Source organism: Protomyctophum bolini (assembly GCF_963924005.1).
Source record: "Protomyctophum bolini genome assembly, chromosome: 14".
NCBI lineage: Eukaryota > Metazoa > Chordata > Actinopteri > Myctophiformes > Myctophidae > Protomyctophum > Protomyctophum bolini.
Genome location: NC_137875.1, coordinates 36,752,272 through 36,771,887, shown reverse-complemented (window position 1 = coordinate 36,771,887; position 19,616 = coordinate 36,752,272). Strand labels below are relative to the sequence as shown.

At 42.1% G+C, this 19,616-nt stretch overlaps 1 protein-coding gene and 1 pseudogene across 2 annotated transcripts; both read right to left on the bottom strand.

The window, feature by feature from the left end:
• Positions 1-3,658: 3,658 nt before the first annotated feature.
• LOC308327804 (cysteine-rich protein 2-like) lies at positions 3,659-4,682 on the bottom strand (annotated as a pseudogene). The gene is made up of 2 exons: positions 4,086-4,682; positions 3,659-3,976 (listed from the first exon to the last, which is right to left on the bottom strand). The product of its transcript is annotated as a cysteine-rich protein 2-like (transcript).
• A 1,508-nt stretch (positions 4,683-6,190) lies between these two features.
• LOC308327961 (large ribosomal subunit protein eL24-like) lies at positions 6,191-6,697 on the bottom strand. The gene has a single exon (XM_080781609.1). It carries the CDS (start codon positions 6,678-6,680, stop codon positions 6,207-6,209), a length of 474 nt encoding a protein of 157 aa, XP_080637735.1. The 5' UTR covers positions 6,681-6,697; the 3' UTR covers positions 6,191-6,206.
• Positions 6,698-19,616: the final 12,919 nt, after the last annotated feature.

Below are 19,616 nucleotides of genomic sequence, written 5' to 3'. Positions count from 1 at the left end.
CAAGCAGGCACACACACACACACACACACACACACAGGTATACGGTCAGAAATGTGCTCTGTTGCTGTCTCATCACAAACCTGTTTAGAAAAAAATGTTTACTTTAAACCTGAAGAAAAAAAAAACCTAAAATAAACCGCACAGTTACTGTGTGTGTGTGTGTGTGTGTGTGTGTGTGTGTGTGTGTGTGTGTGTGTGTGCATGCGCGTGTGCGTGTGTGCGTGTGTGTGTGTGTGCTCTACCAGTCTAATGGAAGGCGTGAAGCACTTATCAAGTTATCTTGTATTCTGATCTTCACAGCTGGAGCAGCGTGTGGTCTCTTCATGCTCATCTGGGTTTGGCTGCACGGTTAGTGCAGGTAGTGACACTTTACTATATGGAGACTGTATGAACACAAACAGTGGAGCATCTTGAAATAAGTAAATGAACACAACAAGAATGTAAAAGTCCTGCTAGGGACGTGCTGTTACTATCCCCAAATAACTTCTACATCATTTCAGTTACATTCTAAAAATCATTATACGAGAAAAGATGTAAAGACTAATGGTTGTACAAATACATTAGGAAATCAACATAGTTAACAATAAGAGACAAAAGTCACCAGGTCCTGCTCTCATGACATACAGACAGAGAGTGGAAAAATATAAACATACACAAACCAAATTCACTCAACGAGGCAAGAAGTTCTGAATTAAAGTGCTTATATATTTTACGTATTAGTAAATAGCGTATAGGGGGGGGGGGGGGAACGACATTTAGTAACAGTTCATCATTGAGCGCCTTGGTGAAGGGTTTGAAGGGTATGGATCCAATATGCTTCACGTTGTTTGAGTAACAGGTCATGGTTACCGCCTCTGTTGGGCAGGCGAACTTGTTCTATACCCATCAAACGAAAAGAAGAAATGTCATGTTTAGAGTGATTAAAATGGACAGCAATTGGGTAATCACGGTCGTTTCTCCGAATGGAGCTCGTATGTTCACTAATTCGTTGCTTGAGCGGTCTAGTGGTTTTGCCCACATAGGCCAATCCACATGGGCAACGGATCATATAGACCACATGTGTGGAAATACACGATTATACTCTGAATTTTGAACTTCTTGCCTGTATGGGGATGAGTGAAAAAAGCAGCCTTAAAAGTATTTCTGCACTGAGCACAATTGCCACAGGGAGAATGAAAGTCAGCATGCACAAGAGTGTCTCTGGGGGGGGTCCTTGAAATGAAACAGGTTGAGAATCACTGCTAGTCCCTGGCATATTTTACATATTGGGGGTCCGTGGGCTAATAAGTGTCAATTTGGGGGTCCTTTCCTTGGCATGAACAAGTTTGGGAACTTGCTATAGTGAATGGTGGGAGACCCTGAAAAAGAAAAGTATAGGCCTATATGCAAAACCAAGTCATTTCAGAAAGAAACAGGAGGAAAATGAACTGAGGGAAAAGCTATCAAGGGAAATTATAAATGCTGGTAATAACATGAATTACAATGTTAAAACATATTTGAAAATAAAGCCTGCGTTAGATGAATATGAGAAAAACAAGTGTAGCCTATGCATGCAATTGTGAGGAGTAGGGCACAATATGCTGTAGAGGGTGAAACATGAACTTCCTTCTTCCTATACTATAGTGCTTGAACTATTAAAGCAAAAGAGAAATTATATTCATGCATTGTAAAATAAAAATGGTGAAAATTAATATTAAGTAAGTAGTATTCTAGAAACGGTAGAATCATTTTATAGGGACTTATTCAGGAAAAGTGACGTTGACAATGATTGTGTTGAGAATGCTTTGAACAAGACACTAAATATGTGAATCTGAGAAACAGCTACTGTATGTGATGATGATATATTGATTGATGCAGCTTAGAGAGGCTATATTATTCTGCCTAACAAGAGCCCAGGGTCAGACTGGCTAACAGGGGACTTTTATAAAACCTTTTCAGAGGTGCTGGCACGGTGGCACCTACAGGCTTTACAGGCATATGGAGGATGCAGCTGGTGTCAATCCATGTCGACTGGTGTCATCAGTGATGTCATGGGGGAGTAAAGTAGGATATGTAATTATGTTTAATACTGTTTGTGAGTGTTATGACACTATTCTTTAATAGGTAAGGTAAGGTCATTTTATTTATAAAGAGCCTTTCAAAACAATCGTTACAAGGTGCTGTACAATAAGAAAAAAAAGATAGAATAAAACACAAAGTCAACAGCAATAACATAATGGCTATAGTCACTATAGCAAACCAAGATATTTACGATACAATAGCTATATTTGCCATATAGCTTGAACAATATTGAACAATCTATGTGTCTGCATGTGTGTTTTGACAGGGCTGAATGGAAGCCAGTCCTTCATGCCCAGTGATGGCACCTTTTCTGCAAAGTTTCTTATATGGACACAGGTTGGTTTCATCGGTGCTGATTTTCTGTTACACTAGTGCTCTCCAGTTCGGTAGTAAAAGATGCAGAATCTATATGCAGTAGCATAGCAAAACGTGTGTTTTGAAAAAAACGTGGCGAAAACTCTAGTGAGGCTCAAAATGATTAGATTCAAAAAATAGATCGACAACTATAGGAAAGTAATGTATTAAAAAATGTAAATGTACAGTAATGCATGTAAAAGATGCAATACTTTTAATGTGAAAGGAGAATAGCAGGGCTAGTTACTAGAAAGTAACAAAATAAAATCACACTTGTGTGCAGTGAGGGGTGCTTTTACCATCATAATTATACATCATAATATTCCGTGCTCAGCGAATCAAATCATCACATTCATCACACACAAAAAAAAACAGTTTGAGGTCAAATGGTCTGATGGTGGCCGAGTTATGCCCGGGACATATACAAACACACAGTTTTCATTCATTTCATATATTATTTATGATATAAGTAATAAAAAACTAAAAATCTTTCAGATTTATTGGCAACAACATACTCCTGAGCAACACCCACCTCCATGGTGAATTTCCTCCAGTTGTCAGAAATGTAACGTATACAGTAAATGCACTGAACACCCACCATAGACCTCACTATATTAATTTCAAATACAGAATATAGTACCCTTCCAACCTACAGAGAAGCCTCCTAAACTCACATCTTTGAGGGGCGCTATCCCCTCCAACGTCTGGCATTTGAAATTACGTCTAATAATGACTAGTCATAATAATAATAATAATGACTCTAATTACTTTGAATTAGTAAACTTTGTTTACAGCAGTAAACGTCCTGTGGGTCAATAGAGGCGAGGGGCTCCCCTCAATTTACACAAGTGTGATTTTTTTTAACTGCCAAACTTCACGTAATTACATTGTTTGTTTTTTACCATTTCATTTTAAACTGTTTGTTTGAGTACTCATTTTACCCGTCTGTCTGTCTGTGTCCCTTTTATGCTCATTATATGGAGATCTCTGTCTCTTTGTATGCGTGTGTCCCTTTAATGCCCATACCTATGGAGATATCTGTATCTGTAAGTCCTTGACCCCTTTATGCCCATGTATGGAGATCCTTGATGTCATATGACATATATGGGCACTCCAATATACATATCGGTCAGGTCGGTGTTCTGTACAACCATCTTCCATACCAAGTGATAATGTGGTGGTGGATGGTAGAAAGTGTTGCAGAGAGAGGGATGCAGTGGGGGCTCAAGGCTGGGTTGGTTCCCTATTCATAGATGTATCTGCCCACGCCACGTGTTCACCACTTGGGGCCCAAACATATGAGCGTAGCACGGCTTGTGGCAGTACGGCTGGCCATCATGCGCTGCGTGGCTGCCCGGAGCCAGAGTCTTCCTGCACTTTTCACAGTGCAGACAGGGCCGATGCCAGTCCTTGCCCAGTGACGTCACCTTCTCAGCAAAATATACCTTCTTGTTGCATCTGGGACAAAGGTTGGTTTCACCAAGGAAAGTGAAAGTGGTGCTGCTCCCAGCTTTTTCAGGTCCCTTACGTACATAGGCTCTCTTCTCCTCAGACTTGGGTGCTGAGTTCACAGCAGCAGGGTTGTTCACAGGGGTATCATCATCCATTTGGGGGCCTGCACCTTCATCTCTTTCTGGTTCCTCAGGTACACAAGCTTTCTTGTCCGCCACCTTGGGTGCTGAGTAGTCAACAGCAGCAGGGTTGTTGTTCCCAGGACTATCATATATATAGGAGCCTGCCCCTCCAATATTCACACCTCTTGGCCCAAAGAGGGCAGCATAGCATGGGATGTCGCAGAACGGCTTGCCATCATGCTCTGCGTGGCTGCCAGCAGTCAGGGTCTTGCGGCACCTTTCGCAGCTCAGACAGGGCCGGTGCCAGTCCTTGCCCAGTGATGTCACCTTCTCAGCAAAGAATACGTTCTTGTTGCATCTGGGACACAGGTTGCCAGATTTTGCTGGTGCCTTAGGTACTCTCTTCTCAGCCTTCATGGGTGCGATGTCCACAGCCGCAGGATTGCTGGTGTTCATCGGAGTATAGGAACTTGCCAATGCCCCTCCAATGTTCACACCACTTGGCCCAAAGAGGGCAGCGTAGCATGGCATGTGGCAGTAGGGCCTTCTATCGTGCTCAGCATGACCACCTGCCGTCAGAAGCTTGTTGCAACGGTCACACTTCAGGCACAACTTGTGCCAAGCCTTCCCCAATGATGACACCTCCTCAGCCCAAAACACGGTTTTCTCACAATTGGAACACTTTTTGGCCATGTTGTAAATGCTTTGGTCAAATAAAACCAAGTGAACTCTCGCTTATACTGTTGCACAAGCTTCCACCAGGCTATCAGTGAATATGAGATTATGTGAAGGAAGTCAACCATGTCATGTATTTATACATTGGGTTGACATCATCAGTGACAGATGAGATCATCAGTGACGTCACTGGGGTAGAGCAAGTATGGGGGGCAGAGACAATGGGCGCGTTCGGAAATGCGCACCGGGAATGTGGTCAGTTTGTTGAGTGTGGTGGGCGGTGACGTCACAGAGTGCGTTCAGTGTGCCTTATTTACGAACGACCAGTTACAACCAAACACACCTTCCTGTAGGGGGCGTGCACGTTTGTGATTGTTTTGATCCTACGCCTGCACTAAAACTCGAGTCTCTGCAGCCAACGAGAAACGCAGCACAGTACAACTTCACAGTACAACTTCACAAGCAAGTAGCCTAGCCTACTGTAGAAGAGCAACATGGCAGAAGCGATGGCTACAGTTGTTTCTCTGTTGGCAAGTTCAGCCGTTGTTGTTGTTGCAATAGTGGACAGCGACGAGGATGACGGCGAAGTTGAGAATGTATAAAGTAGGCACTATAGCCTTGGGCTAATCACAGCGCTGCCCACTGACTGTGTGCGTTCTGTACCTAGGTACAGAACGCCACCTGGGAGCGCTAGAGACACAGCTGTGACGTAAGCACACCATTCACACCGAGCAACCCTACCCTGAGGGTAGGGTTGCTCAGTGCGTGCACTCAGCACACCCGGTGCGCAGCGCACTGGATTTTCGAACGACAACGCACTGAGTGCACTGAATAAACGAACGACAAGAGAGCACACCAGTGCGTTCAGGGCGCATTTCCGAACGCGCCCATAGAGTAAGACAGAGTTACGACATTGAGGAGGCAGAAAAGAGCCCGGTCACGTGGTTCATCGTCACTGTAAAGCCTATTAGTAGGGGGTATTATCGTCATAACATGGTTAAAATCGTTACGCGGTGGAAAAAAGCACCAAATTTGGTACACACACTCTCACATTAAAGGCTTTTTTTAGGGAAGAATTCTGAAATGTTGACTGATTGTGCAAAGTAAAACCTTTACATTTATAGTAATTAGGCTAATATTAACTGCACTTGGAATGGGAAAGGGGAGAATTGGAATAGGCTATGTAGGCCTAGAGTAATTTTTTTTGTATTTCATTTGTAATCTACTGACATTTGTGGATTTTGTGCACAGCAACACTCTTGAAAACAAAGTATTGCATTATGGGTTTGAGCTGACAGGCCCTTTTTTATATCAGTCAATCAAGTCAACTTAATTCAAGTGGCAGATGCCAAAACATATATATATATATTTAAATTAAATATTCTTTAGGGGCATGTCATGTGATCTACCTGCACAGCCTTTGTGATCTACTGGTAGATCGCAATCTACCCTTTTGGCACACCTGCTGTGGTTGGACTAAAGTGTTTCATTGTTAAAAATAAATGATTATTGGTTTTTTTTCACAACCAAAATAAACAGCTTCTAGCGTTTTCCTCCAACACGAGGTGCATTCACCTTCATAGGCTTTGCAATCTTGGGTTTTGGGGCAGTCTTGGCTGGGGCCTTAGCACTGGTTGCAGAGGGCTTCTTTGTTGCCTGCTTTGCCTTCTTGGACTCCTTGGCAGCCTTGATGGCCTGCTCACGCTCAGCCTTACGGACCTCAGGCTTCTGGTTCCTCTTGGCCATGATTTCAGCCAGAGAGATCCCAGTGGTGGCCCTCGTGAACTTCACTGCACGGCGCGTACGCCTCTTTGACACCTCTTCAGACAGGCCCTTCTTGTGCTTGCGTCTGTACAAGACAGTCCAGCTGATCTGTCTTGGGCTCCTCTTGGCCAGGAAAGCAGCCTCACACTTGGCATTCAAGAATTGGAACACCTTTCCATCTATCCTGGCGTATCGGCTGCCATGGCCAGGGTATATTTTATACCCGCTGAAACTGCACAACTCAAGCTTCATGATGGCTATGAGAGAGCACAAAATCTCCTGTATTAAATATTGGCTTGAGGGAGGACATTTGACATCATGCTCATGTCACCACAACACGTCAGCCATAACCATATAAAGAGTTCCCAATGCAGCTATGCCCAAATATGGAGTGTTTGTCTAACTCGTCATGGCCATCAGGCGCAAACAGCTCCATACAGTCACAAACAAATCACTCAGCTCCATATTTGGGCATAGCTGCATTGGGAACTCTTGGGAACTCTTGAGCACAGCTTCACTCCAATCAGACTAGGTTTTCCTCCTCCTAGCCCAGGCAAGTTCTATGAACTGTCTACTTCACTCTTTAACTCTGAGTTCACTCAACTCGGTTTATTCACTGCCGACACCATGCATAGGCAATAAAACCTTACAGTAGGTGTCGACACCTACCTATCACATACATGTGATACTAAAATGACATTGTGAGTATATCTGTGATACAGTTACGTGACGAGAGGTGTCATTTATGCAACAACAAAAAAAGTCTGGATGAATGATTGAGGGGAGAGCAATTGCTTAATTGTTGACAATAATGTTGACGACAATGTTTTGAAACATAATGTTAAATGCCTAGAGTAATCTTCCATATTTTTCTTTAATGTCTTTCTGTCAACCTCAGTGTGTCTGGAATCGCTGGATGCCCTCCAAGTGAACAGCTGTGTGAACTGAACATGCAGAGTAGTAGTCTGGTACCTTCAGGAGGACAAACATCCAGTGTGGACAGGCTTTCCATCACGGACGCTTTATCTTGGGTCTGAGGAGAGCTGTTGTAGCTGAAGGTGATGATTCAAAAACATGTCTCATATGACACTTTCTGTCTCTCTTTGGTAGCAGTTTCCTTCTCCAGGGAAATATTCCTGACTAGTGCTGTACTGCCCCCAAGTGACACAGTAGTAGAAGGCATTGTGACTAGCTTGGAGTAGGAGGATAGTATGGTTGTGAGTTGTGACTGGACTCAGAGTAAGGCTTAGTTGGAAACCTTGGACTGTACTCTCTCAAAATGTTATGTTTTTGTGGTAGCTGAAGCAAATTTGCCTGAAGAGGTGCCGAGTAGTGGCAATTACATGATGTACCTCTCCAGGAAAGAAGAACACAGATGGATGGATTTCAGTTTAGTCAAAACAGAATTTGTACAAGAATATACAACACAATTATGTTGGTGACATCATGATGCTACTCTGCTATCCATTGTAGCCTACTGTACAGGAGTTGATGTGCAATAATTGTGAATAGTTTGTTCAGCCATTCATCTTATATATCACAGCCACAACAAAGAACTGTGCTCCTATAACATTGGGCCTGTGGAAATGTCAGCCATGTTAATGTGAGAATAAATTCACAAAGTGGTTAAAATGGGTGATGTCACTCATGAGAGATATCTTTATGGGGTTCTTTTTTTGTTCAAGGCCACCATTTGTAATATTTTTCACTTTGCACCCAAATCCCAAATGGGTACTTACCAACACCTCCCATGCCTTTGTGGTGCAGGTTATATGCCAGTGCTTTTGTAAACATTGTAGCTCGCTCTAAAGTTCCTGCTGGTGGAATATAGATATTATGATTTGGGTTTGCTTTAGTTAATTTTTGTAACATTAGCATTTTAGTTTGGTTTTGTATGTTGTTTTTGTTGCCTTTATATTCTTGTCCACTGACTGACACCAAATCAGAGGTTGATTGATAAAAAACAATTGCAACATGTGTGCATCTTGAGTGTGGGGAGTGGCAGTCTAATTAGGTGGCCTTTATTTTGCAGATACCGCCGGGTGTGCGTGGCCGTGACCAGAAGGATTTCCCTGGACCTGAACGTCTCCTTGTCGTGTCCCCTCCTCACGTAACATTTTTAACTTTTAGTTTAGTTCATTATCTAGAAGTGTTACATAGTTTTATTGGTATTATTGTGATTGTTTTATGGCATTTTAAAGACCACTGTACCAGGGCTTTTATTTATTAAAGAAACATCTGACTTTTGCCTATTTTCAGTGATTTTATCGTTACTCTCATGCAAAGTTTTAACAAAACCCCCGAACAGGCCACAAAATAAATTGCTGTGTTCAGTCTCTGAAAAGTTGTCAGCCCTGTTTAACCCATTCTGGACAGGAACCCCTTCTTGTTTTAAGCATTATGTTATTCTTTAGTTGTTGAAAAATAGCAGATCTACAAGCTCATAGCGTGGCACTGAGTGCCATGCTACAAGCTTGTAGATCTGCTATTTTTTTTAATTCGTGAAAACGTGGCGCAAATCTTTGAATATATATTCTTTCAGAGCGAACATTTTTTCACTTAATTTTTATGCCGCAGTATTTGCCAGCATCCACCATGTTGTCATGTGTCAGTGGAGTGGGATGTTCTGAAGCCAGAGGCCCAGATTGGGATTCATTTTTTTGTGGCAAAATACTTTTCAGCCTGTTCATATAGACAATTTTTTCCATCACTTTTGAGATGGAAGTTTTTTAATCACCTTAACTTGCTCAATTGTGAACCGATTTTCAGGTTTGGTTTGTTATAAACGTCAGAGACGTCCGCATACTTAGGCCTATATGCTTTTATATTTGAGGCATTTTGTTCCAAAAATGTGTTTTGCAAAAATCCCCCTGTCGGTGGCGCTATAATAGGCCAATGTGAAAAGGGTGGGATAATTATATTCCTCAGCCTAGTAGGAAAGTAGGCCTAGAACATCCGTTTTGAAACATAAAATACGTTTATATATTTTTTTTTAATACATTAAGCAGATCCTGTCCTGAATCATAGCCACGTTGATAACGTTTGTAATAAACCAACCCGTTTGTAAATCCGTCAAGATTTGAGCGAGTTATATGACTATTTTAGTTTGAGCTGCCATAGAACATTGTAGAGCTAGTACTGTAGTCGAAGCAAGATGGCCGCCACTACGACAGAGATTCCGCATTGAGCCATCTAGCCTTTCTATATCTATATGGTCATACGCGATCATCATCTGGCAAGGAAAGATCTTCAATTTTTGTTTTAGACATTTTCTTGGGAGTTTGTTTGGAGAAATTGGAGAAACATGAACTTGGTATGGGCATTATAATAACAAAGTCTCTTTTAACGGTTTTTGATGCGAACGCAAAAATGTTAACAAACTTTTATTTACCAAAATGGAACCATCACGTGTGTACAGTAATCCCTTTATGATTGATTATATCATTTTAATTTTAATTCCGAACTCGTTTTGTCTCTTTTTGGGGCATTGAAATGAATATAATAGGTTTAATTGTTACATGATTAATTGAAAATGGAGGACCCTTATCATGTAAACAAGTCTTGGTGCTTTTTCTGGTTATAACGATTCACAGTTTTTGTATCCTGTAGCCTACATTAGTTTTCAAATTCAATCAACAGGCTGCAGCCAGTGGGGACACAAAGCTGCTGCGCAGTTTAATTCAACAAAGTGAAGTCGGCATTTACTTCTCCGACTGTCGTGGTCGCACACCTCTCCATGAGGCAGCAGGTGCTGGACGTATAGATTGTGTAAAAGATATTTTGTCCACATTCGGTAAGTGAGCTGTGAATGTGATTGTAAATTAATTAAGCTTTAGCATATGCTCATTAAAAGCCTGGCGTATACAGTAGCCTACTTCATGCTTTATTAATGATGTGGTGCCTGCAATGTGGTGCTATAGGTGGTGGTCAGGGAGAGCTGCACCCCGATGAGGAGGAGTGGCACCCTTTGAGCGTGGAGTTGGAGTTGGGAGTTGGAGAAGGTTAGTGTTTCCAGAGCAGGGTGAGCAGTTTGGTTAGGTAGCTCCAATTGGAACCTCTGCCTACCCGTATAGCTTCCTTAATGTCAACAAAGTGTGAGCACAACACAGTTGGTTAACAAACACAGTTGTTCAACAAATGAACAGAAAGCCATTAGAAATGTGAATCCCTAGCCTCCTTCAAAACCGCTCTCAAAGACTGACTGGCGGCTAATTCAAAACTGGCCCCTGTAAAAGAGTAAAAGCCTCTATTTTTGAAGGGCGCTAGCCCCTCCTATACAGGTTTAATGTTTATGTTTATATGTTTTTTCTTAAATAAATAAAAACGCCATTGAGATTAATGTTTGTTTTGTCACTAACACAAACATTAAATGCCATTAACAATGAACAGAGTTTAATGTTTGTTTTGTCCATGTTTGTTTTGTCTGATAATTACGTCATAAAATATGTATACTGTAAATTGGTAGCGATGTTGGAAGATGATAACAGCGCCCCTCACTTCACACGATTTTTCTATCCTGTACACGTTTTCCCTTTTTTCTAACCGTGTATTTTATGTATATCTGTCTTTAACTGTTTTGATTAATTTAAAATGGAGGACCCTGATGTAAACAAGGTTTTATACTCTTAATAACAGCTTATAAGAGCTTTTGTATCAACTGTACCTTCCTTGAACTGTATCCATTCTGCAATATGTTAATTAACAACTCTGTTTCTCTGACTGGATAATTATTAATTTCCCAGCAACAGCCTCCAACAGCACCAATAGTGAATATGTGAACTGGAACACTAAAGATGGTTGCACTGCACTCTTGCTGGCTGTGCGTAAACGCCATCATGAGGTTGTCAAACTCCTCCTGAAGGCAGGCGGCAACATTAACCTCAAAGACAAAACAGGATTGTCTCCACTCCACATGGGTAAGATTCAGGTCCGCAGATATAAAAAAGTTTGATTGTTATTTTTAGGATTGCTCTCATTATGTTAAAGTGTGCTCATAGGCGTCAGAGTTGACAACCTGGACATGGTCAAGCTGCTTATTGAGAAAGGGGCAGATGTCAACGCAACAGATGCCAAGTCCCGGTCTTCTCTTCATTACGCTGCAGAAAAGGTAAATAAATACAAGTACAGACTAATACAGCATGGCCCTATATCCTGTGTGATCTACACAAGCCAACTTGATATTAAACCCAGTAAGTTGAGGAACAGCTTTACAAATATAGATTTTGTCCTAGCACAGTGGTTTTTCATATCAACGTCCATTATTTATTTGGCATTTGAGCCACAGCCACATTTGATGAGATTGAACCTCTCAGACCCAAAACATTTTGCCCACAATTCCATCTGTATTGAAGTGGTACTATAGGAGAGATCACAGGCAAAATAACAATTCTTCTACATTCTCTAATTGCATATTACTAAATTACGGTAAGTAATACAGATGTTTAAAAATAGGCTAATTCAACCCTGGACCCGTAAGGGTCCATTTGGTTTCATTTCACACTCTCAAGAGTTACAGTATAAGTTCCATTTGGTTACCAACTCTCCATCATTTACCTGGAGACCAACTGGTCTGGAACCTCCTCAAGGACCACTGGTGGTTCATCAGACCACTGGTTGAGAACAACTGTCCTATAGCAGAATAGTGTATTGTGTAGCCACACACATGACCCCATCATCTGTACGAGGAGACTATTATCTTCAATGGAATCTATTGCTACAATTCAGATAGATCTACTAACTTGGATATTATCCCAATTGTCTCTCTCTTCAGGGATTCCGTGGACTTGTTGAAATCCTGGCACCACTGTGTTGTTTAAATCGCTGTGACGCGAAGGAGAAGACGGCCTTGTATCTGGCAGCAGAGAATGGTCATGACCATTGCGTGGAAGTATTAGCTGAAGCAGGTACTAGTTATTAGCTTTTATTATATATATATATATACATACACACACACACACACACACACACACACACACACACACACACACACACACACACACACACACACACACACACACACACACACACACACACACACACACACATTATAAGCATATTTGTTTAAAATGTAGGTTAAGTGATATTTATTTCATGAGGGTATTTTGTTAAAAGGTTAAAGCTGTATAATCTGATAGTAATCATTGCTATACAGTAGTGTTAGTTCAGTAACAGGAGTATCCCTCTCTCTTTAGATCTTTAGTATAAATTGTCAGCCAATCAGAAAAGAGTACACATCTCTCACCTTCAATTTTCCCAGTTCCAATTTTGTCTGCTCATCTTTTTGTGTCATCACTGAGTGAATTAGTTCTCTCTGGTATCCCCTTCCTGAAGGTGTATTTTCTGTTTCCCAAAGAGCTGGCGAGATAGGCTACTGTTACTGAACTGTTACACTCTATAGCAATGATTAGCATGTGAAACCTAGTTTTGGGATGTTTCTTTTAAACATGGGGACGTTTTTCATCCAAAAGTCGATAGAGAGTTGATAGAGAACTATGCATTCATCCTACCTGATTTCATCAGTGCATACCAATGTGGGACAATCATTCAGATAATTGACAAAATAATTTGGTGGGCCAGATATCATGGGCCGCCTGTTCCTACCAATGGTCTAGAATATTGGTCCACATACTGTATAAGTAGAACATGCTTACAGAAGATAATAATGCATATATCTTTTCTACGTCCGAGCATAGACATGGTAACGCCTCGCCTACCTCTGATTGGCCTACCGACAATGTCGGCCTTACCAGAGTTCTGAGGTGGAAGATACATGCTGGATAGTCTTCCACGAGGTTACTCTGTGGTGGGAAATAAATAAATAATACAAGTACGATATAATACAAGAGAATGACAGCTTGGCACGTGCGACAGTAACTTTTATTTTTGTAGAAGAGGCAAACTAATATTGATTATGCCGTTGGCCTGTTTATTTGTATACATGTGTAAACTTGAAACATTATTGTACTGTAAAAACTAAAAGGTCTCTTTTCCCTGCCGAACCCTTAGATCTCCATATATGAAACTGACCTGTTCTGACATTCCATACTGTATGTTGATCTGACCTCATCAAACATGACACTATTTTCTTCTTTTTGTTTTGATATATTTTTTGCGGCTTACGCCTTTTATTGGTTTTTTGAAGGGACAGACAGTAGGCTGACAGGAAACGGGAGAGAGATGGGGGAAGACATGCAGTAAAGGCCGTGCCGGGCTCGGGAGTCGAACCCACGGCACACTGCGACTGGATTGCCAGTCGGGTGCCCAGACAGTTACGCCACCGCCTGGGCCACTCAAGACACTATTGCCAGTACAGAATTAATTAAGTTTATCTGACCCCCCCATGCCAAAGTTCCAGCGCTCGCCGTCTGCCGTCACTGCCGTCTGCCGTCACCCAGGCAAATGCGTGCACATCTTACTGGTTACTATATATACTGTACCGTGTAACCCATTTTACCCAAACTTGACTTGCAGGTGCATGCGTAAATACCCGGGCAGCTGACTTCACTACCCCGTTGATGGCCGCCACAACGAATCAGTGTGACAAGTGTGTAGAGGTTCTGCTGAACTACAAGGCCAACCCAAACCTTCGCTGCAGCCGCGTTTGGCCAAAACTTCCCATTCATGCTGCTGTCAAGGGTTTAAACAAGAAGTAAGTCAGCACAAAAAAATAAGTTTGTGTGTGTGTGTGTGTGTGTGTGTGTGTGTGTGTGTGTGTGTGTGTGTGTGTGTGTGTGTGTGTGTGTGTGTGTGTGTGTGTGTGTGTGTGTGTGTGTGTGTGTGTGTGTGTGTGTGTGTGTGTGTGTGTGTGTGTGTGTGTGTGTGTGTGTGTGTGCGTGCGTGCGTGCGTGCGCAGTAAATAAGTAAGTACATTTTATATAAAGCAAAACCTTGGTTACGAGTTTGGTCGTATAGGAATCTTCAGAAGGCCCTTGTCAGAGGACCTGATAGATCTCACATTAGGGCAGCGACCGGGAGCCAGTGGAGGGAGCGGAGAAGGGGGGAGACGTGAGAATTTTGGCATTTTGGATCAGTTGGAGAGGCTTAAGTGCACATGCCGGTATGCCAGTAAGGAGGGAGTTACAAAAGTCAAGTTTTGACAAGATTCGTCGTATGTGTGAACCTACAGGATCGAGTGACCACTGTGATGTGTGTTTTGAACGAGAGCTGACTGTCCAGGACAACACCAAGATTCCTGGCTGTTAGGACAGACTTTACAAGGGCGTTGTCTACGGAAATAGTTAGCTCCTGCATAGGGCTTAGCTGGGAAGAAGAGAAGCTCAGTCTTGTCTGGATTCAGCTTGAGGTGGTTGGAAGACATCCACTGTGAGATGTCAGCCAGGCATGCAGTGATGCGCTCTTCCACCTAAGTGGCAGAGCGGGGGAAGGATAGAAACAGTTGTCTGCATAGCAGTGATCGGATATATTGTGAGCAGAGATGATAGTGCCAAGGGATTTAAATTAGTGTTCACTGAGAAAAGGAGGGGACCAAGTACAGATCCCTGTGGGACACCAGTTTGGAGAGTTCGGGGGGATGATAGCAAACCTTTACAAGAAACCTTGTAGGTCCGGTCGGTGAGGTAGGAGGAGAACCACTTTAGTGCCATCCCACCGATGCCTAGATCAGGGTGTCTAGGTTTTAAATACTTGTCTTTATGCACTCGCCCAGCAGTCTGCTGTCACCCAGGCGGATGTGTGCATGCGACCTCTCCCTTTAGTGCAAGGTCGCCCTCAGGCGTCTTACTGCCATAGTCACTTAACTATTTTGCTAAATATTAACTCATAAGATGCTTTACATTTGCTTAAGCTACTACTTACTAATTACTAGAATTAAGTACATTAAAAAGCATAAACATCCAATTTTGTTTCTACTGAAACAATCATGTCACTAAGTAGTGATGAATTGTTTCGGTAGTGAGAACTTTATCTAGTTTTTAGCTTAACTCTACAATGCTAGGCAAAAAATGGCTTTGAACTGATGTACATGGATAGAAACATCACATTTAGCTGAAAAACCAAAATAGTTTATAATTTATGAGAAATTCTGTGTTTCGGTAGTGACACTCCTTAAAACCACACACTGATTTTCAGACTTTGGAAGACATTAATTTCAGACTGAAGTAAACTAGCTACTCATCATTTAGCCATGATGAACATGAAGTCTATGTCACTTCTTGGTGAAGAGTGTGGGGGTGTGGCTTAAACAAGGCTCCATCTATGGACTTAAACTCTTTCTGTTTTGGTAGTGACATGAAAACATGGGGCAGCAAGTTTTTTAATATAAAATAAATCTACAAAATCAATTACTGGATTGCTAGAGCGTATGGAATTACTATTTGGCAGTGTGGAGCACAACATGGCCACTAGAGAGATCTGTTAGAGTTTCCATACTGGCCCAAATTGGGCCATGTTTGTATTCATGGACGCAACCCCACATTTAATCTTTTAATATTTTCTTGAATTCTTTCTTTCCTTTTATTAATATCTTTATTTCTTTATTTATTAATATATATTTTATTACAAATAACACAAATAGTTGATCTACACGCTTACAATCTTGTAAATCTGCCATTTCTGCTATTGTTGAAAATGTATGGACAGTTTGAAAATGGACATTTTCAACATGGAAACGATTGACGATTATGCCAAAATAATTGTGATTATCTCAAATAATTGTGACAGGCCTACAGTAGGTATAACTCTGTGTACTTTCTCTTTCTCTCCAGCATCCTTAAAATGCTAATTGCTGTGACAGACCGTGCTGTTGACAGCAGTGACGGAATGGTGAGTCCACTGTACGCGGCTGTGGATAATCCACCAATGTTGGAGCTGCTGCTCAGTGAGGGCTTTAGTCCTGATGGCCAGGACTGCAGGAACATGTACGGGTTGGATTCACCACTCTCCTTAGTGTTGTCTCAAGGAGATATGATTGGCTTGGAATCCATCAGGTACTAAACACTTGGCATCTGTATTTCATTAATAAACTAGAAAAAGTGCTCCTCGGAGCACAGGTCTCCAACAGGCCAGGTCAGGCTATAGAGGGTATGCCGTATGCACTTGCAGAAAACGAATGACAAATGGAGTGGCAAAGTCAGTGGCAAAGTGAGTTTAACGTAGTTTAACTTTGTTTAATGCAATCGGACTTTTCTGTGTATATCAATGAGCTGTCAAGGCCAGAAAGTAGTTTTTGCCACTCAGTAGCTGTTCCCGCATAACTTCTCGGTATGATGATGATGTTACGCACATACCCTCTATTGTGGCCTCCTGCTGGCGCTATAGGCAATGGGTGGCATTTCTTCTTACGCCTTTGATGACCATTGGACATTCAAATTAATGCATGAGTTGAGGCAATTTGTTCAAAAAATTAGTTTTTTGAATCCATCCAGGCCCAGCCTTTGGTTCTCTGCCTAGGGCACACATAACCTTGTGTCCATATAATTGTATAGTCAAAGAAGTTATTTGGAACCAGGCATTGTGCAGCATGCGCGATTCCATTTGCTTCAGTTCATCAGCAGCAAATGCAATGTATTTACCAAATACTGTACTTTCCTTTTCGCTTCATACCATTCCGTAGAGACGGCCTGCCCTACACGCACGATCTATATACCAAATGAAAGCCCTAATTTCGTATTTAGAAAGATCAGACGAAAATGGAGCCCTTATGCTCATTAGCTCATGTGTCCAATTTGAAGTCGGTAGGATGAACGGTTCTCGAGTTACATGGATTACAGACGTGCACACATACGTACACACTCACAGACACACACACACACGCACGCACACACACACACACACACACACACACACACACACACACACACACACACACAGACTACAGAGATTTGGTGCATTTATTGTAAGATAACATTTCCTATGGCCACGGAACTATAGCGCCTTTTTAAGGTAGATTTGCAATAATAATGCAACTCAATGCATATTTTGCAACCTGCATGTGCGCAAGAAGAAATTAGGGACAGAACCCTTGGTGACCACCGTGAGATATAGCCTCTTCTGGGTCATCCCCGGGTCACAAGTGACGTTATTCGTATAAAATACTCGAACTGCGCATGCGCAAAGGGACGTATTCAGTGCTTAAAGCACTGCCTCTGACAGTCAGCAAGGATGAAGTAGAACTGAAATTGAATCCAGATAAATAAATAAAAAATTACATTTCACTGACGGCGCTATATCGGCTCTCTTTCACAGACGTCCATTTCACAGTTTGATGGCCGCAGGAGCAAGGATGACCAAGGATTCATGGCACGTGTGTCTAACAGAACCCAGCCTCCTGTCACCACTCATCCACTACAAAAGAGCAGAACAGGAGGACAAGGACAAGACTAAGGGGCTCTTTGGCTCCAGTGAGCTCCAGGCATTGCAGAAAGTTGCTGCTGAAAACTCAGCTGCACTGGACCCCACTGTTCTCCTGCTGCCTAACCTGTAAGAGACACATAGGGATGCAACTATTGACAATTCTATTTATTTTTATTTTTACCATTGGCCATAAAAAATTGCCATATCCGTATCGGAATGGTCTCAAAATAACACAGATTATTTAATCGGTTTTCACCAGCAAAAAATGTATACAATTTAAAAATAAATTTAATTTGTGTACCGTAATTTCCGGACTATAAGCCGCACCTTTTTACCCATGATTTTAACCCTGCGGCTTATACAACGGTGCGGCTTATCTATGGATTTTTACAGCTAACGCAGAGCCATCTAAGGCTCTGAGCTAACGTAAAGGCCACTAGGGGGCCACCTGCGGCTTATAGTCCGGTGCGGCTTGTATACGATTTTCCCTAAATTTGGCTGGTGCGGCTTATATTCAGGTGCGCCTTATAGTCCGGAAATTACGGTACTCATCTCATTCAGTAGTGATTCAGTTGTGAAAACAGACACTTGGAAAAGTATTATGCTATTTATTGATTCATTGAAATTTGAATACTTTATGAACAGGCTTTGGGCCAAGCCCCTATAGGGCATAGGCTTGTTTCCATTGTGGTCCTCTGTATAATATCGGAATCGGTTAGAATCGGTATCGGCAGATATGACCCTGCAAATAATCGGAGATCAGATATCGGTCATAATTTCATAATCGCACCCCTACTATTGTTTTATACTGTCGTCGCCTTTAGGATTAATAAAATGACCGAGAAGTGTGCTTTAAAAAAAATTTACCTGCACATTTACGCATGCACGCACACACGCACACACACACACACACACACACACACACACACACACACACACACACACACGTGCACACACACACACACACACACACACACACACACACACACACACACTACATGCTAGAGCAGTGGTTCTCAACCTGTGGTCCTTCAAGGGAGTCCAGGTGGTCCCCATCTAAATGATGATGGAGAGTTGTTAACCGAATGGACCCTTATGGATCTTTAACTCGTTGTTAAACATCTGCATTACTTCATTTATCGGTAGGATGAACGGTTCTCGAGTTACATGGATTGCAGATGTGCACACATACGTACACACTCATAGACACACACGCACGCACGCACGCACACACGCGCACACACACACACACACACACACACACACACACACACACACACACACACTCACACACACACACACACATACAGACTACAGAGATTTGGTGCATTTATTGTAAGATAACATTTCCTATGGCCACGGAACTATAGCGCCTGGCATTCAGCAAGGATGAAGTAGAACTGAAATTGAATCCAGATACTTTTTTCTTTACATTTCACTGACGGCGCTGTATCGGCTCTCTTTCACAGACGTCCAGTGCACATTCTGATGGCCGCAGGAGCAAGGATGACCAGGGACTCATGGCACGTGTGTCTTAAAGAAACCAGCCTAGTGTCACTGTTCCAATATAGAATGGACAGAAAACAACAGGACAATACTAAGGGGCTCTTTGACTCCAGGGAGCTTGAGGCGTTGCAGAATGTTGCTGCCGCAAATTCAGAAAGTGCAGCCCAATGGCTCCCCAACCTTCTGACAGCTGGACTGGACCCCTCTGTGCTCCTGCTGCCTAACCTGTAAGAGACACATAGGGATGCAACTATATATATTTTTTTTTACGATTAATTGGTTGCATAATCGGAATTGGCCATATTGGCCATAAAAAATGCCATATCGGTATCGGAATGGTCTCAAAATAACACAGATTATTTAATCGGTTTT

What these genes read in the sequence shown, in the direction of transcription:
- LOC308327961 (XM_080781609.1), bottom strand. Translation starts at nt 6,680, where the DNA reads ATGAAGCTTGAGTTGTGCAGTTTCAGCGGGTATAAAATATACCCTGGC.